At 41.1% G+C, this 27,912-nt stretch overlaps 1 protein-coding gene across 1 annotated transcript in view; it reads right to left on the bottom strand.

Annotated features, from left to right (window-relative positions):
- Positions 1–27,912, bottom strand: part of adgrl3.1 (adhesion G protein-coupled receptor L3.1) — a 129,041-nt gene that overhangs the window by 64,743 nt on the left and 36,386 nt on the right. The window contains exons 4-6 of the mRNA XM_078259523.1: positions 25,473–25,686; positions 7,950–8,059; positions 954–968 (exon numbers count right to left, since the gene is read on the bottom strand). Coding sequence (XP_078115649.1) covers positions 954–968; positions 7,950–8,059; positions 25,473–25,686 — 339 coding nt within the window. The remainder of the gene's footprint in view (positions 1–953; positions 969–7,949; positions 8,060–25,472; positions 25,687–27,912) is intronic.

Here is a 27,912-nt window from a genome sequence, read left to right as displayed (position 1 = left end):
CGATGACACGATAGGCTTACTGTGTTGTGATTTGGATGTTGTATAGTCACTGTCATTGTTAAGAACAGCAACAGCATGCCTGCTACAGATAATGCCCTGCGCTCACAGCTGAGAGAAAAAGAGAAAATGGCACATTTTGTTCTACTTACTCCCTCCCTTTCTCTCAATTCCCACTTCTCCCTCCCTCCCTGGCTCCTTATTAGTCTCATAGCTCTTTCTTCCTTTCCCTCCCTTTCTATCTCTGTCAGGAACAACCAACTGTAGCACCAAACACGTCTTTTATCGCCTTATGTTTCTGCAATTGTTACAATAATTCATTTCCCATTCCCCCTTCTCGGTATTCCCATCTTTGAATACTGGGGTCATGTTTTATGAGTGATGTGGGAGACGTAGTAAATTCTGGGAAGCCAGTGTGACCGGAGTCACAGGGACCTTTGTAATTTAACTGGAATGTTGTCACACACACACACACACATAGCAGATACACACAGAGACGAGCCAGATGTGCATTGTGGTTTTCCCATTCATACCAATAAGAATTTCAGATCCCACACAAAGGGCTCGGATTATTGATTGCATTTTCATTGGCTTTTCAAAGCACTGGCACAATTTTCATATCATGGGGAAGCATTTGAAATATTAAATGTCAATGTAATTCTCTGTTCATTGGCCTCTCATAAAAACGTGCTTGGCCCGTGGAGAGTTTGTTAAGTGACATTCTACGCAATACCATGAAATAATATGGGCCTAGAGTGTGTCTAATGAGAACCAGTGTTTCTAAATTGCCTCTATATGCTGAGATCAAGCTGTCTTAAAATAGCAGCAGTGACTTTGAAAGAGATGTCGTTCTGCCATGAGGTACAAAACGCTTCAGGCGCCGGCATCAAAAAGTGAGACCCAACCCTGGATTTTGAGCATGTGTGAATGTGGGCGTGCTTGTTTCACAGACTTACCTTTTTGTTCTACTTCTGCATGAGCCATAGGCAAAAGATTTGAAGAAAAAAGAAAGAGAGACAGACAAAGAAAGAGATAGAGACAAGAGACAAAAATAGATTAATGATGCAATAATAAGGAAATCATGATAATACAATCTCGGATCTTCATAATCATTCTCATATTTCATCCTAACCTTGTGAGAGTGCCAGGATGCTCTCCATGTGTGATTGGTAATAACGTTACGTAAGCGTCTGAGGAGACTGCACTGCAACAGGGAAGCTATCTGACAGTAATGCATCTTGCATACCGTATGTCACACACCCACACAAACACATATGGGGGAACAGACACACACGTGCCATGCAGACACAGAGAGAGGGAGAGGAATACTGATGGCAAACACACACAAGAGCATGACACAACATAGAAAAATAAACAGATTCATAGTAAAAGTGTGTCTATGGCGGCCCTATCTCTAGCGTGGGACAAAATACAGCAATGCAAAACGACCTGAGATAATGAGCTCTTTAATGTATGCTAATAGCAACAGAGCAATGAAAACCAGAACATTGATTTGATACTGGGATTGCATTTCAGTGGACCAGCCAAAATTGCCACATTAAAATGCTTTCTGATGCACAGTGGGTGATCTAACAATTTGTGTATGTCACCTACTCTGTACGACTCTGTGTATGAGTGCACAATCATCTGTGTGTGGAGGTGGGAGCATACTGAATTCACTGGGTTGCTTCAACCCCAACACCAATTCCCTGTCTATTATATTTAAAGTGTTATCCTTAGAGCTTCGACGGAGGGTTGCTCATGCCGCCCTGCAATGAAATATGCACACTTGCTCGAAGCCTCTCAAACATATGAATTCCATTCCACCTTGTTCCCAGGGGGACTGAGTGGAATGTGAACATGGCAGAAACCTAATCCTGCAGGCAGTGCCCTTGTGTCTCTCAAGACCGTTAGAGACCTGGTGAATGAAACTGGTCCCCAGAGAGGAGAGGAGAGGAGATGAGAGGAGAGAGGAGGAGAGGAGAGGGGAGGAGAGGGGAGGAGAGAGGAGGAGAGAGGAGAGAGGAGGAGAGAGGAGAGAGAAGAGGGGAGAGGAGAGAGGAGAGTCCTCAGAGGAAAAACATTTGGAAGAACTTCTGTATGGCACATGTTTATATATAGCACTACATATTGCACAGTACATGCATAAACTCTTTGACCAATTACAGCCAAAACTCATCGCCAGAAGACATACACAAACACATGTGACACACACAAACACACAAACACAAGCAACGATTAAATCCTAGGCTCATGAAAAATGCATGGTAACTGGTGCGGCTTAGCACAACTCCCAATAAATAAGCAATCTCTAGAAGGAGATCGTGTTAAACCTAAAATGTGTGTGTGTGTGTGTGTGTGTGTGTGCGCACGCATGTGCATGCAGTTACTAGTGAAAATATAAAATGTTTTACCACAAGGAAGCAGTTCCCTTGTGAGAAAAGCCAGGAAAGACAGCAGATAGTGTGTCTGTGCAGAGCAAGGGGGGAGATGCGATGGAACTACAGATATTGATGTACCAAACGCGCGTGCACGCACGCACACACACATTTAAACAATACAACGAGGCACATTGTGGTCAAGACGACGAGGATTAATGACACCGAACAACAAACTTTGCAACACCTGGAGCTCTTATACAACCTCCCAGACACAAAGGAAAACAGTTCAAGGTTGCCAGCATCTAATAGATTTAAAATGAAAAGGTGTGGCGGCAACAAGAACACCAAATGTCAAACAAATGTCATTCAATTTGTATCGCTGCTTGTTGTTTCACTAGATTAGCGGATGCCTCAGTCAGTGACCTCATTGCAAGATCTTTTTCAGAGGCATTCTCTGGTTTTAATCTCCATGACAAAGGCATAAAAAAGTTTTTCACAAATCAATCATTCATCATTCTGTGTGCAATATTTGACAGATGAAAAATAGCTCAGTGAGACGTTTGTTTAAATGTTTTCTTAAGGTTAGCTCAAGTATGCAAGGTGATGCAATAGACGAGAGGTCTTTTGTGCTACTGCTAATTCAGTGGCCAGAGAAAAAATAAGGACGCAACAACTTTCCCGCAAAATGTTTTTTTTTTTCTGTGTAATTCATAATTGAATTCTGCAGAGGTGTGGCATGTTTTTATCTATCCGGTATCTTTGACTGTTCATTTGCAAAACCACTTATTCTGCACTACTGAATAGTTAGTTCTGCAGCTACAAAGAAAAACCCATTTTGCTCATTTATTCCTAGCTTTGAATGAATATTAGAAAACAATAGCAGAAAAATAACAGAAACGAAGAACAACAGAAAGAAATTCTCTGTTGTGACAATGTGTAGCCTGTCTAGTTTCATATTCATTAATATCTAAATAACATCTTACTTTTTTTTTCTTTACTTACAGGAACTGCTCTGTACCTTGGGTGTTTTTTTCCCTCTCTCTTTCCATTTCTATTTCTCATACACACACTCACACAGAAGCTGTGTTAACCTGACTGTTGTGCGGCATAAAGATAATTAGCATTTTTATTGAAAGCATATGGTTTATTAAGGAGGTATTCGTCCAGGAGGAAAGACAGTGTGTGTGCTCATGAGTTTGTGTAATATGGGCGTTTGCATGGGGCGAGCACGAGCATGTTCCTGCTGACGAGTGGCGACGGCAGCCTTACCACTGCTATCTCAGATCACCAATCAGCTCAGCCACCTAAAGCCCAAGGTCATTTATGGACACAGACAATATTCATCTTTCTCACTCCATTCTTCCTTTTGTTTATTTCTGTCCTCTCATCTTCACCTGCTGCCATTCTCTCTCGTTGTGTCACGCTGTGCCTTTCTCCTCATTCATTCTCTCCGTTACGTCCTCTGTATTTCCACCACATCTGCCAACCCAAACCCTGTCCACCTCTCACACTGTGTCTTTTATCAGTTAATTCCTTCTTTCTGTTCCTCGTCTGCTGGCCTCGTCTAACCCATTTCTCTCTATCTCTGTTTCAGCTGTTGCTTTCGCTCTCTCGCACCCTTGCTCTGTCTCTCTCCTTCTGTCTCTTTGGTTCCTATCCATCTTCCCTCGCTCTTTCTGGGAAACAAAAAATTGCCTGCATATGTGTACACACAAACGCATGCACACATATACAGTATACTGTATATGCACATACAGAGACATGCACACACACACAATGACAGAATCCTGGCTGTAAGCAATTGTTTCCACGACAACACACACACACGCTCTCTCTCTCACACACACACACACATACACATGGCTCTTCTCATGTTATCATGATGAAGTTATTCTATGGGTCCAATCTGACAGAAGTCTTTAACTGGACAGACAAGAAGGTGATTTTATCTTTTAATTAGCTCTTCTACTGAGCCACTTCTATTGTCTAAAATAGACTGCATGGGTATTGCATAACATATCACTGGCTTTGCTGATTAATACGCTAAATGTGGTCGTAGGCTAATTGCTTCATAATGACAGTTGGAGAGCCAGGGTCTGTTGCTTGAAGATGAGAAAATGCATAAACATAATCTCAAGCGTTTCCCGGCTCTTTTTTTTAACGAATGACCACAAATGAAACAATACAAATCATCATATATATTTTTCTGCCAGCAATAACATATTTGTAGAGATTAAATGTATCTAGATACGATATGTGAGAGCTGCCTTGGAGATGTACTTTGTACAGTAGTGTGCTAATGTATGGATATTTATAGTCTGCCTGCAGTGCAATGAGCAAGTATACACAGGTGGCTAATTACTGCCAATGCTAGCTGGCTAGTTTGGCACACAACTGCCACACACTCATACCACAGAGAGCCAGAGTGAGAAAGCGAGAGAGCACTTGATTTTAGCTCTGGAAAAGAGCCAAAAACCTGCAGTGCAGGGAGGAGAGATGAAGAGCTGTGAAGGTAGAGCGAGCCAAAAAAAAAAAAAAAAGGAGAGGTGGAGGAGCAAAATTTCCCAGAAAACTGAACCGTACATAATTTAATTACCTGTTTTACAACCCACTTTGAGATTTGTTTACAATATCTATGTAGTGCTAAACACAACAGCCCTACTTCAACATTTGTGCTGAGGGAAAGTACATCTATGGTGTCTCTTTGGAGCTCAGCTCATTTTCTTTTTGCGCTATCAGTTTCTGATTACAACCCTACCAGTGTGTGATAATGTTGAGGGACACCTATACTTGAGTTATGTATGTCCCTTGATGTTACAGCCATTTAAGTGCACTCAAGCCGACCCTGCTTTTGAATGTTAATATGATCATTTGTTAAAGTTGTTGTAAAATTGTTTAGGAATGTGACAGTTTGAGAACACATATTTCAGAAAACAAGCCTCCTTTATTGATCAGTCTTGATTTAAGGCAACATTTTGGAGATATATCACCGCTTAACGTCTTACAAAATGTATCTTTTACAACAACGCCGCTGACAGCACTGATTTGCCATGTCAAGCACGCCAGCTTGATCGTAGACAGCTGGGTCTCCGGCCTGAATCTCAGCAAGAAAAAGTATTTGTTCTAATGTTCAGACATTATTCTTCAGAGAAAATTGATTTCATACATATTTTAAGGATGCGATATGAGGGCTCAGGGATCAAGGCTCTGCCACGTAAAGCTTGAGGTATTATCAGACAAAACAATGTAAAGTGTGGAGTCACTGTATCTAATGACTAGTTTAACCTTTATACATCATATTTTTCTCAGCAACATTGTGCAACGTTTCTCATGGTGAAACAAACCCACAGGAGCCAGGTAGTGTATCACAGCGCTACCTGATCCAGCCTGAACACTTAGTTAGTACACAAAAACTGATAATGTACTGTCAAAGGCTCTCTCTATCTGTCTCTCTCTCCAATGCTCCATCTCTCAATGTCCCTCCCTCTGTTAGCTGAGCTCTCTAATGACTTCGGTTTCAGATGCTGTCTATTTTTGCTGGGGGATGGGACGGACCATTGTTTATCAGATCAGTATGCAACTCATCTTCCTTCTGCCCTCAGTTGTGCCTGAGCTACTGTTCTTTCTGGTGATTAATCTATGAAATACGTAGCTCTGTAATTTTCAGCCGTGCAGTTATAACAAAGATAAAGACAGAACATGCAGACGTTTCAAATGAATGGATGAGACAAGAGTGAAAACACACACTGACACACATCCGTTTTGATGCTTGCAGTGTGTGTGGTGTACGAGTGTGTGCGCACGCACTTGGTGGGGCATTAAGCAGGTATCAGGTTGTGTTTCCATCTGCTCCAGAGAGGGCTCTGATAGTCCTATTATTTAATCTTCTGGTCATTCTAGACGCCAGGCAAGAGCCGTTTAGGCAGACATAATTGAATGCTTTAGTGTGGGAGATCACCTTGGCCGTCTGTATGGACCGTGGTGCCAAGGCTTTACACTCAGATGATGTTGGACTCACAATAAGGATCTGTGATTTCTGCAGCACTAATTTTCAAAAACTAAAATTTTAAACATTTGTTCCAACCAGTTGCACACATTTCTTAATGTTGGAAGAGAGAGAAAACAAGTTGGATATCTGGACTCAAAAGTTTCCCTAACTCACATAAAACAAAGTCTGCTTAATGAGAAGCTAATTTGCTTTGTAATGACAATAACTAAAAAAAAAAACAAGATTTCACCTCAAATGTATTGAAAACAAGTGAGGGTCAGTCTACTTTTTCAACTACTTTTTGGCGAAAGTAAGATTCACAGACAAGACTAACTTTTGGAGATGGAACTTTTTTGCTGTAATTAAATTAAATCTAATCTAAATCTATCTTATCTCAACTCCAACTCTGTGTCTTTTATGACTTACACAGCAGTTTGTTTGTAGCAAACAAAAACATGTCATCAATAAGATAAACACTTTGCATGTACAAAAATAGACACATTTTCATTTTACAATACCCACACTGCATCTTGTACTATGTTTCTGTGAGCTTTACAAAGGCGACCATGTACAGTAAAATGTAATATAGAGTAGTATGACAACATTATATTTATAACAAAGAATGATTACCTATTTTTATTTGAAAGTTATTTGGAATCTGCCACTTAATTGCAGGAGGCCTATTATTAAATTGTTACTCAGCGTTGTGTATTTTCTACTACATTCAGTGCCTGTACTCTTTACTTATTGAGTAATATGTCCTCTCTCATAGCATTTCATATGTTCTATAACTTAAGCTTTGGCTGTCTTCTGGCAAGGTCTTCAGTCTTCAACATGTGGCAAAAATCAAATATAACTTCCATGTGAAGTCAATTATAATCATGTTGTAATAGAAGAGTAGTGAGAGGGGAAATCACTTGACATTTAGCTTTATCATAAAACAGACACAGAAGTTGCATTTGAGCTTTGCCTTTGAAAAAATCCTCTAAACTGGAATGCAGTGTGAAATAAACATCAAGGACAAATAGATGTCTTTGATTTACTAAGTGTCCACCCTGAACTCTTATGCATTTATCATGCAATGAGCTGTAATTTTGTATTTCGGGGGAAACTATGCTGGTAAAAAAAAAGGTTTCACAGGTGGCAAATTTATCGACCATGTCCCATGAATGTTTCACTCCAGTGAATATGACCTCCCAGTCTGTTATCATGTGGTCAAAAGTCATATCGCCATCTGCCATCAATGGAGCCCATCCTTCTTTCTCATCCTTCCTCCCTTGGAGTTTCCCAGTGAGCGGTGTCATCATAGATTCCCATGTAAAGTGACTGTGTCACTCAGATTACTGATTTAGATTTTGGATTAAAACGGCATGTTTTTTTTTTTTATATGTTATTAAATCAGTATGAAAAACTGCAGGCTTTTCACAATCTAACTTTAGAAAACAGCAAACATTTATCGAGATCTTAAAATTAAAGACTTAATTAATGAAGACACAGTATACTCAAACATATGAGTAGTGGCATCACAGAGATAGGAGGTCAAGAAATGTTAAATTTTTTGAAGAAAAAAAAGGGGTACTTACTGTATGGGACGCACTCATATTGGACTTCCAAGTATTTATATGTGCCAGGACAGGGGTCAGGGAAGACGTCAGGCCCAGCCACCACCGCACACTGGGTACGGTTGTTGCATCTACATGGGGAAGAAGCAGATATGTCAGTTGAGCACATACAGATGCACAGATCTGCTCACAAACAGCCACTGACAGATGCACACAATGTGTCTTTTGAAATGCAAAGCGCTCTTTAATACAGAACAATGACTCTGACACGTGACGTTATATAGACATGTATTATATCCTCATATGATTCACTACATTCATCCTGAAACTCAAGAGTCATCTGTGTTTAAGGACCCTTGACAATAGAGCAGATAATGTGTCCTTATTGGTACACCTGGAGTGGACATTACACTAATGGAATCATTGAGTTTACTCATACACAAGATTGTACACAATGGCTACTAAAGAGGAGTTGCGCAAGGACACTTCTGGTGTTTGTGTGTGTGTGTGTGTGTGTGTGTGTGTATGTGTGTGTGTGGCAGTGAGAACAATAACCTATGGCTTTAAGAGTATTTTGCTCCAGATAATTAATTTTAATTATCAGGGGGCCCTCTCCTCTGACACACAAAAAGGTAAGTATTCCTCACTCTTATTAACACAGGCTATGTAAGGCAGCACACTATGTATATTTACTATGTGCCTGTGAGGGTTTGTGTTAGCATGCATGTAGGTGTGTGGCTATAAAAATCATGACAATGTGTGAGTGTTTGTAGTTAAACATGTCAAGGTCAGTCGTCACAACAACGATGATTTGTTGGGGGACGGTTGGAGCCCATATTTTATCATTACAGATACTTGTAATAACATAAAATGCTAACCCCACTGCAATGACACTTACTGGTTTGAAATAAATTATTGAAATTACGTGAATGAAGAATATATCATGTGCAAGACTAGGGACAAAGAACGCATGAGGAGAAGAGGCCTATTTTAAGAAGGCAGATGAGCCATTTCTCTACTCATCTGAATATTTTCTTTCAATTAGTACAACTGGTCTGTCTCTCCCTCTTTCCCTCTCTGCGCACCTGTCAAACAGGCGACGTTTACATTTAAAACATTCAGATTCCTCCATTGAGATATTTTTAATGAGCATGTCAAACCCCTCAAGTCTCTTCCTACAATATCTTTCAACAATTTGCATAATAAAATATGCATGAGAGCTAATTTAATTTTTGGTTCATATTACAGAGAACCAATGTAGACTACATACCCACTTACTATGACGTTTATTGGTGTCTATTGCTGACCGGTGCGTCTGTGGTCAAGTGAGGGGTTATTGGAGTTTAAAAAGGTTTAAAACTCTATGTGTTGCTCTGTCTGTCATATTCTAATAACAATACCCGCCAGTCTTCTCTCCTCTATCCGTCCCTTCATTTTTCTCGCCTCTGTGCTTTTTAATTTCTTGCCCCGGTACCTTCATCATCGGTCAGCTGTCATCAGTGCAAGTTGTGGACTGGGGGGGCACACAAACTGACACGCCGCCACGCCGCCACAACTTTGCTCACAACACCGACCAATGGACATGACTGGCTGGCCCACAATGGTGAATCAGAGCGCAAAACCAGATTTAATGACCTCACATATTCGCTAGCACAAAAAAAGGTCCTGTAGTTATGAAGTCATGGGAGATCGGAGCTGAAGACAAGCGATTAAGCTACATACTTCTCTTAAAACGTACTAAAAAAAAGTCCTGTCATTGGGGGTTTTTGTAGGATTGATTATTTCCATACACAAACCTTAAGGAGAAAAATCCTGAACACTGTAACACCAAGAAGGGTTTTTTGGTGGGCTTATAAAAATGTCTCATCCCTAAAAAAGAAGGGGGGGGGGGTCCAACTGACACAAAAAAGATCCAAGTGAACTGGGCAGTGAAACCACATGACATCAGAAAGTTATCGCAGAAAGCCAACAGAATGCAAAAATAAGTGAAATTCAATACATTAAAAAAGCTCAGATGCAGGGAACAGGCAGCGTAGAAGAACGAAAATATGCAAATGTGTTCGAAAAAAACAAAAGGGAGAAAATGTAGGTTTTGCACTAGCTGTGGGTATGTGTGTGTGCGTTTATTTCTACTTTATGCTCCTGCAAAAAGGCTCAGTTCTCTGGGACTTTCACGGCTGAGTTATAAAGCACTGAAGGTTATTGACTGGTATTTTAAATGAGAGGGTATAGAGCATAGATTTGACATAATCTCTTGCTCGCTCTATCTCTCCGCTATCACTCCCTCTTTCTCTGTCTATGTTTGTCTGCACAACCTTTCCCTTTCTTCACCCCACACTCTCTAAGCCAAGATAATAAAGCAATTTCTTTCTCAGCCTTTGTCTTCATCCTTCCCGCCAAGGAATTATTCCTCTCCGTTCCTCCTTCTTTGTCTCTCATTCCGACTGTCTGTTTTTTTCCCTGTCTGTTTATCTGTCTTAAACCCACTTAGCTGCAGTTTCCGAAGTCACACCCAGATATATGTGGTAGGCCTCTTATTGCTTGCTTCGTTCTCTCTCTGTCTGTCCTCTCTCCCTCCTTAATATCTTTCTCATTCCTGCCTCCCTCAGGGCGTCTTCTCCAGCCTCCCTGTGTTTCTCCCTCGATCCCTTCATCCTTACTAAAGCCTGTGCTGACGTCACCGTTCTGTCTGAGCCAGTAGTCTGAGTCAGATAAAAAAAAGACTTCCTTATGTCCCCAGTACCTCCATCTCCTTCTCCTCTCTTGCTCTCACTCTCATTCGCTCTCTGCCAATGTGTTTATCCAGCAGCCTAGCAAAAAATAAAAACATCAACAAAAATTCACAATTCATGTCCTCTCTGCATTCTGACCCATGATGACACACACACACACACACACACACACACACACACACACACACACACACACACACACACACACACACCTTTGGATCCTTTTTTTAAATTATTTTAAACACTGAAATAGCCCTATATTTTCCCTGTGTTTTTGTTGTTGGCAGAAAATCTCCTTTTTTAATTAGCATGACCACATCAAAACAAGTCAGTGGCCTGGATACTGCCTTGCCTGCTGGCTTTCTTCCCTGCAATGTGCAACACACACACAAACACTCAAACAAACTATTCACTAACAAAGCCGAGCTGTGGCAGGCAGGGAAAGAGAAAGCTGCGATGCTGCAGTGGGTGCTGCTGTTATTGTCTCTGATGTTTTTCACTTTGTTTGGCAGACCTCCCTTCACTCCGTCTCCGTCTCTATCCCTCATATAAACATAACTGACTGACTGATGATTTGATGAGGCTGACGTTGGCTGATGGAGTGTGTGTGTGGTGGGTGTGTGTGCGCATATGTGCTAGCACATGCATGGTTCTGAGAGCAGATGTAAGACGGAATAAATATTTGCGAGTGTGTGTGCATCCGGCTGCATGTGCTCGAGTGCAGATTTGAAGAACTATATAATTACAGAGCAAGTGAGAGCTGGGAACTAATCCTCACAAGTTGAAAGAGGTGTCTGAGCGTGAGTGAGTGATGCATAAAGCCTTAGCACAGTCCTCTGGAATCAACATTAAAGTAGAGTCAAACATCTCGGCAACTATAGATATAAAACAGTAGATATGACATGTCATTCTGACTCGCCATTTGGGGATGGAACCATCCAAGAAACTATCTTACCTGGGTCAAGTTTTAGACTTGCTGCAATTGCTCAGCTCATGTTGTCTTTACAATCCTTGTATTTCTCTACAAATACATCAATACTGTTTTTTATTCAAAGTAATGAGCATAAGACAACTGTGCCTGCCTAGAATTTCATGGTAACCCCATGTTTTAACGATACAACCAGGGTGGGAAATTAACACTTGCCACCAGCCAACGGCGGGTACTTTTTCAAAGTGGCCGGTGACTTTGCCTTGTATACCAGCCACAGTGGCGGGTGGATTGTAAAACATTCCTTGTAACGGATTGGACAGCTTTTGTCAAAGAATGCTGTTGCTAAGTAACAATGCACAATGCTTATAGGAGTCACGTTACGTTACTGCTAATGAATCCCCAACATTTCTGGATTTTGCTGCTTCATAATAAAAACATTCAAAATACCAAAATAACAGAGGACTTTTATTGTGAAGAACTTCTAGGAAATGAAACCGTTCACAGCCGGGGCTTTGACCACGCATATTTCCATCAACTTCAGACTTTTGTCAAGTAGTTTTCAGCGCTAGTCCGTGACACCATGTAGCTGAGCTGAGGTACAGACGAAAGGAAAATTATCGGTTAAAAAAAAAGTGGCGACATATCCCTGGTGTTAAGAGGCCCGCCGCGGAGTCAGCAGTAGCTTTGAATGTACAAACTGTTGAGGGCGAAGTAAAGAAAAAGACAAAGTACTTTTCGAACAAGTGGCACATTGACAAAACGTACAGCGAAAGATCGTGCAAAACATTTCAGACCATCCTGCCAACCTGTATACATTTTAACACCAATGTACGCTGTAACGACGTTTCAGTCGCTGAAAGCTGCTGCTGTTTCAATCCTGTCAGCTCTCTGCTGCTCACTTCCCCCCGCGACTGAAGGCACACATACACACACACACACACACACACGGTGGATGCAGGAAAAAACGGAGATGAGACGTACAGGATGACCTAAATTGAGGACAGCTACGCTCGTTATTGTAAGTGCAATGATAAATTAAAGCTGCAACGATACCTCACACAAGATTACGTCATACAGTTCATTAGCTGTGAAAAGGGGCGTGGCTTAAACATAGGGGGCGGGCCAAACCATCACCAATGAAGGAGGAACTCTCTGCTGAGTTCAATGATACCTCACACAAGACTCTAACTTAAACGGTTCAAATGTTATGGAAGGGGGCGTGGCCTGCGTATGTGGGCGTGGCTAACGTATAGGGGGGCGGCTCAGTATCACGTGTCGACCACACATAAGTTTCATGTAAACCGGATGATGTTTGTCATATAAGGCGCATTTCCTGTTGCCAGCGGGGGGCGCTATGACCAAAAGTAAATATTGGCCTGTAGATGTCCTCAGACCTGGACCCTTGTCAATCGTGACAAATTTTGGGAAGATACACAACGTACACTCAAGTTACAACAATTTCTTTGTTCATCGCTTAACACTCAAAATGGTCGCCACGCCACGCCCACACCGTTTGACGAAATTTTTTTTTCTTTTAATAACTTTTCATCTTTAAGGTGTTGAGATGGTGCAGACCAAATTTGAAGTCCGCCAGCTAAAATCTCTAGAAGGAGTTTGTTAAAGTAGAGCACCATGACTTTTAGGCCTACTTCCTGTTGCCACTAGGGGGCGCTATGACTTTAAGTAAATATCGGCCTTTATTTGTCCTCAGGGGTGGACTCTTATGAATCCTGAAAGGTTTCGAGCCAATTGGACAATGTACACTCAAGTTACACCCACTTCCTGTTTTGATGGCGAAACGCACAAAATGGCCGCCCCGCCACAGCCACACCCTATGACGAAAAGTTTTTCTTCTAACAACTTTTCATCTTTAATGTCTTAAGATGGCACAGACCGAATTTGAAGTTGATCAGATGAAATCTCTAGGAGGAGTTCGTTAAAGTATGACATGTGGAAATGGCCAAAATCGCACTAATTTCGAACTTTGAAATCAATATGGCGGACTTCCTGTTGGGTTTTAGGGTATGGCTCCAATGACGTTTTTTTTTTACATTTTTCATGAGTCTACGTTAAACGTACTGCAGGGGCTCAATTCTTTTTATTTTGTAGGGGGCGCTAACGAGCCATTTTTGTGCGCCTCTTCTATACGTATTTTAAGGGATTTTGAATCCCTTAAAATACGTACATTTTCACCAGACTTGATGCGACCACCAAATTTGGTGAGTTTTTGAATATGTTAAGCCCCTCAAAAAGCCAATTCATTTGGTGTAATAACAATAATTCCTTCAGTTTCAATAGGGCCTTCGCCGCTGTCGGCGCTCGGGCCCTAATAAGTTAAAGTCCTTTATCAAAACCGTATGAATGTGTGTCCCAGGCCAGGACATAAACTAACAATGTAAAGATCAACAAGCCACTGACAGAAATGTTCAAATTTGATTCATTCAATAAATTATTATTTTTTGTATTAAATGCACCAGCCATTTTCATATTATACCAACATTTGCAGCATCCTGAGCCTTTTTGGTAAGGTTACTAGGAAAACTCAGCCCAGAGTAGTTTTATTCTCCCCAAAACAAGTTTCCTTTTTATTTTTAAAGAACTATACAAAAAAGCAACTTTCACTGTCTCTCGCAACTTCATTGCAACAAAAATACAAAAGACATCGCAACTTTTATGGCAACTTTTTACAAAAGCTCCCGCAAAATCAGGCATTTTGGGCTGCAACAATCTCAAAAAAAAGGCCACGAAATACAACACAACCAAATACATAAACGTGCTGCAAATAAAAAACAATGCAAAAAGAAAAGCACACAAACCCCGAAAAATGCAACAAAATAAACGCTGCATCCAGATTACACAACGGAAGTTTTCCAGCCTTCTAGAGGGAGCGCTAAATGGAACAGCTTGATTTTCGATCCCACTGGGGAGGGGAGGGGAGAGAGAGAGAGAGAGAGAGAGAGAGAGAGAGAGCCGTTGTGAAACTGCTTTGAGATCATAGACTGTAAATATTAAGTCTATGTTTGAGATATGTTTTCTCTTGTTTGGTGGGTGTGTCTCGGCTCAGGTCACAGGTGATACTCAATCAGCAACTGACGTCTGTAAACTTGTGGTAATAAAACATTTAAAACTGCATCAGCGTTTAATGTTGACATTTGTTTAAGCCGTATTACATGAGAGGGTTTAATTTCAAGGTCTGAAAGGCGCATCACTGAAGTGTAGGCCTCCTCAAGTGTAATATTGTGATTATACAACAACAGTTACCAACAAAATAAGTGATCAATCTGTATTCATATTGTGGAGCAATTCGCTCTTGAAATACAAAAAACAAAAAAACTGACAGGATTTACAGTCCCTCCCTGTTTAGTAAACCAGCCAATTTACCGTGGGATTTATCAATCTGAATAAATCCCACTCGCACATATAAACACAAAACTGCTTTGCTAACTCCATTGTGTTGTAAGTAAGACATCTGCTGAAAAAGTTATTGTATTCATTAGCGTGATTGCCGTACTGTTTAGTTAAAAAACATCCAAAACACCAAAGTACAAAGACATAGGTTTTATTTTGAAAAGACAACTTCCGTTGTGTAATCTGGATGCAGCGTTTATTTTGTTGCATTTGTTTTCGGGGTTTGTGTGCTTTTCTTTTTGCATCGTTTTTTATTTGCAGCGCGTTCGTGTATTTGGTTGTGTTGTGTGTATTTGGTTGTGTTGTGTGTATTTGCAGCACGTTTATGTATTTGGTTGTGTTGTGTGTATTTGGTTGTGTTGTGTGTATTTGCAGCGTGTTTATGTATTTGGTTGTGTTGTGTGTATTTGGTTGTGTTGTGTGTATTTGCAGTGCGTTTATGTATTTGGTTGTGTTGTGTGTATTTACAGCGCGTTTATGTATTTGGTTGTGTTGTGTGTATTTGCAGCGCGTTTATGTATTTGGTTGTGTTGTGTGTATTTGCAGCGCATTTATGTATTTGGTTGTGTTGTGTGTATTTGCAGCGCATTTATGTATTTGGTTGTGTTGTGTGTATTTGCAACGCGTTTATGTATTTGGTTGTGTTGTGTGTATTTGCAACGCGTTTATGTATTTGGTTGTGTTGTGTGTATTTGCAACGCGTTTATGTATTTGGTTGTGTTGTGTGTATTTGCAGCTCGTTTGCTGAATGCTGCGCATGTGTTGTCAAATTAATGAAGTTGTTTTCTTAATTTGCTTGTGTTTTGTCTATTTGCATGTGTTTTCTTAAGTTGCAGGGCGTTTGCCCCTGTCGGCCACCGTAATATTAATAAAATATATATCATCAATAATAAAAAATGATGTATTGAAGCAATTCAAAATATGCTAGTGCACTTTCTTTTATAAATTTGAATTCCGGAAAAAGTGGCTGGCAAAAAATATAAGTGGCTGGTAAAATTGGACATCCACCAGCCACTGTGGCAAAAAAGTTAATTTCCCACCCTGGATACGACACTATGAAGGCAAAGTCTGTAGAAATGCGGGCTTACGAAAAGTGTTTATAAAGTGCTCAAAATGTCTGTGAGACAGCCCTCATGCACTTGACAATTTCACAGTGGAGCAGCCCTAAGCCCTCGATGACTTACCGGGAACGCGCCACAAAGTTTGTGATTCTGTGAGTGTGGAGATTGGGGTTAAGTCTATGAAGAGCAAAACGCCATGTAAGGAGGTTGGGTTGGGTTGGTGAATGTGTCAAACAAACAGCGGTCTTTCACCCGGACTCTAAATATACACATGACAGAATGCTGTGGTCAGTGACGGTTCTACATTGAATGCCCTGGGCGAGACCCCCTTCGAGGACCCCCCTCAATTAACTATTGCAATTACAACAGGTAACACACTTTTTAAGGTGCACAATCTCCACCTCCAACATTGCCAAAAGACAATGAACACAATTCTGCACAAAATATGACCATGTTATGAGAGTATATGTTATGAGAACTTAAAATAAATATACACTATATACATAAATCTGCCAAAAATATGTACAATCATAAAAAATGTAACAAGAGCAGAGAGCAACAATAATATAAAATATAAGGAATAATATACAAATAAAATATAGAAATACTCTAAAAAGCACAAATGTGAAGACACACTAAAGAAAATCTAATTATTACACTATAGCACTAAGAACAGAAAACACAAACTAAAACTAAAACCTGACCTCTCTGGCCTTCCTTGACGCAAAATCATCAATGATGTCATCGACAGGGACGAACTGTCTGGGACCAAAAATCGGACCTGGCATTTTGGCCCAAACCGGCCCACCACATAAGATCACAAATACCACCCGTCCTTGCGCTCCCCTGAATATGTATAGCAACTCCTACTCCTTAAAACTACTAACACCATGTAATGAGTAAGCAAGAATCAGTTAGAGTTGACACATTAAATACTTCAAAAAGTGCCACTTATATAATACAATAAAACGGTATGGAGGATATATTTATTCATAATTCTTTTTATAATATAAATAAATATATATATATATTATAATATTTCTTTTTTTAAGTTCTCGTGCCGCCCCGGGCGCCACTGGCTGTGGTATGATGGAGTGCTGTCTGAAAATTCCTAACATTTAACGAAGAACAAAGGCTGTGTTTTACTGTAGAGGATTCAACACCGGTATGTAACAATCTGTAGCTGCTGTCGGAGAAACAACACAGACGGTGCGTTCAATGAAACTGGTAAACTACATCCTCATGGTGCATTTGAAGTTATTGTAAATGTCCTTTTCCTATCTGGTTGTTGTTTTTGTCGTTCAACAGCAATTTACTAGTGAAAAAAGTTATTGTTATTGTTATACATTATTATTAAATCATTTAATTTTGACCATATGGCCTTAGCAATAAACAAGCCGTTCTTTAATGTCACCAAACCTTTTTTTTTCTTTTCTTTTTTTACTTTCTTAAAAAATATCGGTTCAGTCACCTGTAATTATGTATGCGATTAATTTCGATTAATTAATCACAGAGTATGTAATTAATTAGATTACATTTTTTAATCGATTGACAGCCCTAATATATATATATATATATATACACAAACTAAACATTCAAGAACAGGGTTTCCAATCCCTGAACCACTTTGCAAAATGTTGCATAACTGCATTACTGAGCATCTTTTGGCTTCTCTCTTCAAACCAGCAGGAACATTGATGGCTCAGAATATTCAGAAATATCTTGGTGGAGCTCCCTCTGAGAGTTGTGCAACGGTCGGATCATGCAATATGGACTAATGGCGCGCGTAATGTGACCACTGTATTTTTCTCGGCTTGTTCACCCACACTGTGAGGGAACTTGCAGAGAACAGACTGGAAAAACATTTTCTGCTGTTGACAGTTGGACTCATACATAAACCCAACATTTTCAAACCAGTGTTTCGCATGGTAAAAAAACTAACAAAAAAGATAGATTTTAAAAGCTTGTAACACATTTTGAAAATACATTTAATTAAATCCCCAAACTGGGAAAAATTAAGCAGAAGGAGTTGAGCAGTTAGAAAAAGATCAAATAAAAGACCGTTAGTGGGAGAGATGATTTCACAGGGCTCTTTATGTCCTGCAGGAGTTCAGAAAACCCATTTGACAGCAGACAGAGCATAGTTACTGTATCACGCTACAGGAGAAAAAAGCTGTTAGGCTCCACACACACACACACACACACACACACACACACACACACACACACACACACACACACACACACCAAAAATGAGATTCTGCTGCTACAGGCTGATTATACACACATATACAGAAGGGCTGTTTGGAGATGGACAAATGGAGTGATGGGAATGGTTGACGAACAGGAAGAATAAAAAAGGATGCAGAGGAACTGGGATGTAGTAAGTAATTGAAGAGTGATGCAGGGATTGTTATTGACAGAGGTAAAAGAAAGGGAGCAAAAGACAGGTGTCTGTGTTTATGTGTGTGTTTGTGTGAGTAAGTATGTGTGTATGTCTACAACGGGGTATAGCGAAGCAGACGCGTCACATCCTGTGCCAGCACCACCACACCACCCTATAAAGAAAAATTAAAGAAATGACAGATCTGTCTCTTTCGTTCAATTTCTCCCACACATACACACAAGCACACACATATGCATACACACAAACACTAGCGCACTCCTCTACGGTCCATCAATACGTTTCTGTCAGCTCTCGAACAGCCTGTCAGACAAGCTACAGATAAAATAATGTTTTCCCTCCTGGGAAAAAGCTTTGAAATGTCTTACATTATTAATATTTGGCTGGAGGATGTCATTCTCTCCCATTTTCCTCCCATTCTGTTTGAGCATGTCAAGTGTCATTTTTGACATACAACATGCAATACTTACTGTGTATACTATGAATACTGTATATTCTGTATGGATATGTACTTCTGTTAAACAAACTGTACCTCCGTGTATACCCGAGTATATGAGTATAAACCTAACTGGATAGAAATGGGATATGTGACGCATGTTAATTTAGCCTTTAAAATTGACCTATTTTGATAGTGAATCATATTTAGTTGTTTTTTTTCCACAGGACATTATCTTTTAGGCAACTGAACTGTTTTACAGGAAAAAAGTGATTATGAATAATATTGTATGTGTTATACACCGAGGCACACACACAATGCACACACAAACACAATATGGCCTCATTCTTGTGTGCAGGCTCGCGCCAAGAACAGTTTTTGAGCTCCGCCGTCTCTCCTCTCTTCCTTTGGTAACCATGGCAACTTCCATGTCATCCGATTCCAGGCCACATTCGGGGAGTCTTCCTCCTGATTCCACCTATCAACATTCCTGTGCTGACATCCCTGTGTGTGTGTGTGTGTGTGTGTGTGTGTGTGTGTGTGTGTGTGTGTGTGTGTGTGTGTGCGTGTGTTCGCATTTCTCTGTGACTTTCTCCACAGTTTAATCCAAGACCACCTGCTTGCACAAACTCCAAATCCTCCTAAAAGCTAAAAGACAAGTAGCATTTCAGACAGCTGGGCTGTCTCTCTTGGTTGGTTAAAAGCAAAAAAGCGTGAAAGACACCATCGCCGCCAAGACGACGGAGCCATGCCACGCCACACCACACCGAGACGTTGTCTTGTAGGTTTTAGTCAGCCTCACCTCATGGTGCACAGAAAAGGCATTCTGTTGTGTATGTGCAATGGCAGGAGGACTGTTGTGTCCTAGTTTAGTTTTGCGCTTCAGTGTCAATGTCAAAGTATCAAGTCAGTCACTGTCTACATGCCAGCATGTCTGAGGCACTGATTCACATGCTAGTCTCTGGATGTGTGTGTGTGTGTGTGTGTGTGTGTGTGTGTGTGTGTGTGTGTGTGTGTGTGTGTGCGTGTGTGTGTGTGTGTGAGAGAGAGGTCTAGACCATTGTCAAACCATTCTCAGGCAACCATATAGCTTAGGTGCGCGGTGAAGCATTATAATTAAGGTTAGCTTTGGCGACAGGAGAAAAGGGTCAGACAGTGAAGACTTTGACATGTGGAAATACAGAGGTATGTCAGTCAGGGTGAATGTATATTGGTGCATGAGTGGGTGGATGGCGAATGCAGATGTGTAAGGGACAATAATATTATGTGATGACAATGGAACAATTGTGTCATTGCTGTCACATATCTGAAGGAAAGTTTCTGTATATGTGTTTCAGTACTGACTGTGTGTCAGAATCTGTCCATCTTTAATGTATCTTAAGTTCTAAGAGAGAGGTGTGTGTGTGTGTGTGTGTGTGTGTGTGTGTGTGTGTGTGTGTGTGTGTAAATGCTTGTATGTGTGTGGGCCCTAATTACCGCACTGAGCAAGGGTGACAGGGGCCCCCAGGGTGCTGCAGGGCATCTCCTGTAACCATGGTGACTATATGAGGGTGGCAGCACATGCACGCACACACACATACATGCACGCATACCAACACACATTAAGTGGGACATTTCCAGATATGGCCTCATTCAGGGGGAAGCAGGGCTGTTAATGGAGAGAGGAGAGAAGAAGAGTGAACTGACAGACTGAAGAAGTTGGAGACAAGATATAATAAGATATAGTTGTAAATATCCTAGTTAGGCCACCTCTGCAAGACATCACACACACAGAAAACATACAGTACTTACAGCCTCACTGCAAAACTTCAATTTATCAGATAATAACGTTTTTGTTTGGAGTCACTGGGCTGGAATAATGATCAAAAATGTAAGATTTATGTAAGGTTTAGAGCATAAATGTATCTGTTTCTTTGTCATTATCTGTTCCTCCTCCCCCTCCTGTGTATACAGAGATGGATTTGACTCAAATGGAGAAGACAGATGAAGTGCAGGTATGCCTGACAAAAAAGTGGCAGACTGTATGACATGGTTCACTGGTTACACAGTCCTGGGCTGCAGCACATGCCTAGCACTAGATTGTAGTCTATGATTCAAGTGGTTTTCTATAATTCAGAGAGTCAAATGAAAAAAAACTTCAGAGGTTTCTTTACAGTCTCCCGCGTGAATGGTTCAAACGTGCGGGTGCACGCTTGCTAACACACACACACCCGCATACAAAAGCATACAAGCATAAATGCACGCATGTGCACACACAGGCATATACACACAAACGTGTTCACACACTAGCACACCAGCCTGGTGCTTTGAAGGCTGAGACTCCATGCTAAAGAGACAGGCTGACAGAAAAAGTTGCCCGAGCTTGGAAACTGATGAGCAACTCTCTCAATTTCTCTCTGAGTGTGTGTTTGTGTATGTGGGCAAGTGTGTGAGCATGCATACATGAGCAAGTAAGCCTGTTCATGAATGCATGCATGTGTATTCATCTGTGTGTGTGTGTGTGTGTGTGTGTGTGTGTGTGTGTGTGTGTGCGTGCGTGCGTGCGTGCGTGCGTGCACGCTGGTGCATAGCTGTGTGTTTAGATTGATCGTGCACCTAGGTTCCCTGGGGCCACTGAAGGCTGAGGTTTAATCTAGACACTTTGGATCTCTCTCTGGCCTTTAACTCCGGTTGGTCAAGTTGGCCAATTTCGTCAAGATAGGGCTAAAATATAGAATACATACTGTAAAATACAAGCAACACACTGCACCCCATTAAGCTCCTGCACTTCAGTCTCAACCTTTCCCCTGAGCTTGGGAAAGAAAAAAGTGAATGGAAAAACAGGAAAGGGCGATGAAAACTAAAACAGATGGTGAGGGAGAAAGGAAAAGGGAAAGAGAGGGTGAGAAGTAGGGGGTAAGAAGCAATTTGAGGAATGAGAAGTGGGGAGAAAAAAAACAGGAAATGGAGTGATAAAAAAAATTAAGATATCAAAAGAGTGAGAATAATAAATGAAACCTGTTATTCAACACTTCCAAAAGCATGGGGGAGAAGGGGCGGTCAACTCCTCAGTCTTGTCTTTCTTGTCAAAGTGGTTTCCCTTTGTGTTGAGGGACTTCTTCAAAATGGAATGGGAAGGGAGAGAAAAAGGAGCGAGAAATAAAGGGGCAAGGGCAAACAAAATGACAGGGTGGGTGAGGCGGTGAGGTGAGGTGTGTGTGTGTGTGTGTGTGTGTGTGTGTGTGTGTGTGTGTGTGTGTGTGTGTGTGTGTGTGTGTGTGTCAGAAGTAATTTTCTAACATGATAGAGGTAGCAAAACAGAGTGTGTGTGCACTGTCTACACATTCTTCAGTGTCCACACTTGCAGCCTCAAGTGTGTGTGTGAGATGGAGAGAGAGTGCGCTGAAAGGTACTCGGTCCATGAGGCACTCAAGTATCAGTAAGGGACAAGGAGTGCATTGTTAAGCATCACTGTAGAAGCCATCAAGTCACTTTTATGTCAGTAGATCACTATAACTTGCAGGCATTCCACCATTTTGGCTTGCAGCTTTCTCCCTGTACAGAATTGAACAACCCAAACCTTCAAATGCTTCTGTTGTCTTGATATAACTCTCCCTAGTGACACTTTAATGTATACTCAACCCAACCACACCCTGGCTGTAGCCAACGCGGATGCTTGGAAAAATACAATGAAATTGATCCAGATTTTATAGGAAAACACATATAGAGTGCAGTGGAGGCACAACTTGAGCCAGTGGGGTGTTCCTAGTAAAACAATACAAAAATTGGTAACATATGTACATTTTCCTAATTAAATAATAAAGGTAAAACCTAACTCAAATTGAAGTAAGCTGTAACAGACCTTAAAAAAAGAATGCTCAGTAGCCATTTTGAAATAGAGGCATTTCAGTTCAAAGCATGATAAAACAGAGTGAGTCATTGAACTGAGGCCAGTATATCGCTAAAACAGATTAAGCGTAACTTTCATGGCCAGGGCTTCGTTTCCCCTTCAACCCAGTGTATCCCAATGGGGAGATAATCTGGGAAATGCAGCGATCTCAGGTTGCCTGAGAAGCCTTGTGAGACCCTCTGGAGATATGAGGCTTTGATATCAAGACTAATTATGTGGTATGGGCGCACGCGCATACACAAACATATGTGCGCACACACCCACATACTCCCTGGCCTTGGAGAGTGGCAGAGAGGAAAACAAAGAGAGAATGTGATACTGAGGAAACACTGGGCAGGCGGAACATGCTCTGATTTTATCAGCCAGTTGAGCTGGGCTTGAAAACCAGAGACGTTACAGACATAGAGGGAATGAGAGAGTGGAAACCAGACAGGCTGAAACAGACTGAAGATGGGGTGTGTCTGAGTATGGGTAAAAGCTAAAAAAAAAAAAAAATACAGCATTAAACACGTATTGTAAGTGTGCACACAATAAGCAACATGTGCATGAGCACACAAAGATTCACTGCATTATGTGTAACACTGATGCTTTTACAACACATTGTTTGCATGAGCATGTCTTTGCACATAAAGTATTGTATGCACAGACACAAACAAAGCCTCACTCACAGGTTCTTGCAACAAACACACACACACACACACACACACTGAAAATATATGATAAACTGTTGTTTCCGGTCTGAGTCACCTCCACAGAGGATCCCTCAAGAGTTACGTTTGGCCTCTGGCTCTGCTAATTGGAGCTTAAAGTCTGGTGTAGCCCCTGGGCAGTGTATGCTGTGTGTGGCACATGTTGTGTGTATGCATGTGTGTGGGTACGCATGTGTATAAATTATGGATGGCAAGGGCTGGAGGAGAGTGGGCCACACAAGCTGCAGCTGCTGGAGCGAGTGCAGAGACCGAGCCAGGCCAAAGCAATCACAATCAGAGCACCGCCACATGACACAGACAGGTGGTTTGATAGAGAGAAAGAGAAGTGAGCAAGAGAGAGGTAGATGACCGCAATATTGAGACAGAAAAAGATGAAAGAGGAAATAATGGGACAGCAGGAAAGAGCACTCAAAATCAGGGTGAACACGTGATCTGAAAAATTTAGATACTAACGAATTATCTATATCCAGTCATTCTCATTACACCGAGAATTGCTTTCCACTCAATGCTATTTTTGTTCTGCTATTATTTTCCAGTTAGTGCTCATTATCATACCTGCCTGATACAAAATGTTGGCACTGTAGAGTGCATAAAAGACCAATACGAAAAAAATAAAATGAAAAGACCACTTCTTCATAATTACAGCTAGTACCAGTAAAACTTAACATAAGATCTTGTTGACCAGGTAAGTGTTAACGAAATGTTTATCAAGATAAAAAATTCATATCACTTAAGCAGTAAGTAAAATAGCACTCTGTCTCCTATTAATGAAAAAAGTAATTTGGAAGAATAGCAACTGCTGTGCAGAGTTAAGTGAGGAAAGAAAGCAGAGGTATGAGAGTAGCTTCGGCATAATCACACAGCATTATTACGTCTTGCAACCATTACTTTATTTTTACAGAGATGATTGGTGAAAAAGTATTTTGCTGAAGCTAGTTTTTATGTTGCTCGTTAGTAATGATTTTTTCCTTCAAGCAAGTGTGCTATGCTATTCAATTAGCTTGTCTGAATATAACTGGAATACCTTATAACATGTTTGTTAAATGAGACCTCTATATCAGTTATAGGTGTTGATCTCCACAACCCTACAAATCGAAATTACATATTCTATCAAGCTCATAAGACTGTCCAGTTTAGGCCCCTGAGTCACTCTTAAACGTGTGGGAGTCAGGATATAGTTGGCTATGATACCTTAACCATATCTATCAAGTCTCACGCTTAAGGTGTGAGATTTGTGTATTTGCGCTGTTGGCATCTCACAGCAGTACAGTGAACATCTCATGGACTTTTATACTATTAAAGAAAATCCAAACTTACCATGTATTGTAACCCTTGTTCAATGATATACCGCTAATTCTGTGGAGCACTCTTTCTGGCTTCAGTTGCTGTGCTCCCAACAGCACTGTTAGCAGAGGAGGCTATCAGACTGGCCAGCTGTAGAGGAAGTGTTACCTGAGTAATTTCCATTGTGTGATAAGGTTCTACAGTTGTATGGCATTGTACTGCATGTACAGGAAGAGCAGAGCAGCAGAACTGCACCCGGTGGGGCTCACCAGTTATACTGGTTTCCACAGATTTTCCGCCTCCTTTTCCCTGTTACACTACGTCTGACAGGTGTGCTGCACTGTTGTGTCATTTTTATGTTTTTTATGTTTGCTGTCAATTTTGTGAATGATATGTGGGACTGAGAGATGTTATAAAAAATAAGTAAAAAAGTAAGAGTAGAAAGTCCTAAGGATCTTTGTGCCGTGAGTCAGGCGTGTATAGTTTGCACCAAGCTGCACCATTGGACAAACCTAATTACCAAAGCAATACACTGAATTAATTGCACTGTGGTTGTCCACTTTATTTCTACAGTCCTCTCAAAATGGATGAGGTTAGGTAAACGTTTTACAGAAGAGCTCTGTAGAAACATCTGCCACCTGGCAGCACTCACAAACATATACACACACACACACACACTGTACACTGACCTGAGTGACATGATCTTGTATGCATCAGGCAGGTAACACCGAGTGTTCTCCATCTGGGCAGGGTCTGAGTCGCAGATCTTGTCATCGGTGCGGCCGTAGTTGGCGCTCTCGATCATGATGACATCTGTGCCCGGGCAGCGCAGCTCGATGGGGTAGGACTCACAAGACAACTCCCTCCGCACCACTGCCATGGGAATAGGGGCACGGCCGTAGGCTGGACACACAGACACACAAACACACATTGATACAGAGAGGATTTTTTGTCTCTCCTGCCTACTGACATACTTGCATACTTATTTGTAGGGCTGTCTTCAAAACATGTACACTGGAGGACTAAATTGTACAAGCACAGATTGTGTTCAAATATGACTGCATTTGTACCCTTGTCATATAGGCTAATTATCCACACTATTTGAAAACAATAGCAGCACAGAAGATAATTGATAAGGGCATGTCCACTGTCGCAACTGAACCGACTTGGTAATTACTGTTTTGCAGTTAGCAGTTTTAGACATCACTCTGAGATAGAGAGCAATTGCCTGGCAATTTCAACAGGCATTTAGTGCTGCAGAGATTATTCAAAGATGGCAATGCCTAATTATTCTCTGAAGTTGTGAATTTGATGCATACATCCACCTTACCGTACTGAAATAGGAAACATGCCATTAATTCCAATGAGATTGAATCTACTGATCTGTCCCAGATCATTTTACTGTTGTTGCTTTGCTTCCTTGCTTGTTTAATGAGAGTAGACCTGATGAATGCTCTTGGATTATGAAACATCTGCAAGACCAATCAGCAATCAAGCTGCCATTGACTAATTAAGTCTAGATATCTTATAACCTGAATGTCTGGCAATCTTCACAAAGGGAAATGGCAACAGCTTCTGTACTACAGTTTTCATCTGTGGCGCATAGAGGCATGGAATATGATGGGGCATGTGCTCTTAATAGTCCCATCAAATTCCAAGACAACACACACTGCAACCCAAACATATGCTTGTATAAATGAATCAAAAATGTGCTTTGAGAGAATATGCTCTGCCTCTGGGATGCCTTACCTTGCAGCAGGTGCTGCTATCAGACCTTTTTTATGGCAGACATGTTTTGCTTGTCATATGAGGAGAGGCACAGTTGACACAAATTTTGTTAACGATGGCTCAGTTCCATCAAGTGTCCCAGTAATCAATGACACAATAGGACCCAGATACCTGCACCTGCATGGAATGCAGTCATTTGTAATGTTAAAATGTCTGCTATGTGGGCTATAATGTGATCTTGATGTCATGTGGTCAGTCTGTTCTCTTTAATGTGTCCTTATCCTTTTAATTATGTGTTTATAAACACATATGTATAACACATGTTTATTAAGACATATTGTCTTGTGATTATAGTAGGGTGCTGTGATATTGAGGGTGTGGGGCTGGATATTCCCAGGGATTTTGGTTGTTGTGGTGAAGCTTGGCTGTTGTTATTCTCTGTTCTTGAGAGCAGAGAGCCCTTGGAGCATCAGCCATCATCCCTTGATAGATAGATTAGGTTATCAGCTGAGGTGTTCACTTGTGTTGTTCTGTTTTGTCATCACCAAGCCCTACTGTAATTATAATGTTGACTTTATTCATTCATATTGTGCTTCACTGGCTACCCCTGGCCAAAGACCTCATCTGAGAATTGTAGCTATATCTGGAGCAATATACATAATATGCATTTTCCCTGTCGAATTTACAAAATATATTAAGTCTGTAGTTTGTGGCTACAGGCCCAGTGATCGTGACTGCTTGTTGTTTTGTCCTATTTCTTTTTATTGAAGAATTCATCTTGTCAAGGCCTTCAAAATCATTTCTTAAAAGCAAATACACACATACATGTGCACATCTATGGACACAGACACACCTACAACATCCCTGAAAAGCAAGGCACAGCACCACCTTCCTTGCTCTCCCTGTCACGATAACCATAGCAACCCTGTCCTCCCTTCCTTGGCTCTCTAATTGGCTAGAGGAGTGTTATGGTTACACGAATGCAGCAAAGAATCTGAATGAGTTCAATGACACTCAGCCCGGACTTTACTTAATACTGCCCTTCACCACAACACACACACACACACACACACACACACACACACACACACACACACACACACACACACACACACACACACACACACACACAGACACACACATACTTACAAATGCTCTGAGTGATGACATGTTGAGGCAGAAATCTGTGTGGTGCTGGTACCTGAGGGCACTACGTTGATAATGACAGGCACTAGCTTAGAGATAAGACTGATAAATAAGTGACATTTACTGAAAATGTCCTTTCTAATGAACACTCACATGCGCACACACAAGCACACACACACACACACACACACACACACGTATAGCACCGCAGGCTATGATTAGACTTTAAAGGGATACTTCACCGATTAGCATTAA

This window comes from Sander vitreus, chromosome 2 (assembly GCF_031162955.1).
Source record: "Sander vitreus isolate 19-12246 chromosome 2, sanVit1, whole genome shotgun sequence".
Taxonomy (NCBI): Eukaryota; Metazoa; Chordata; class Actinopteri; order Perciformes; family Percidae; genus Sander; species Sander vitreus.
This window is presented reverse-complemented; position numbering and strand designations above follow the sequence as displayed.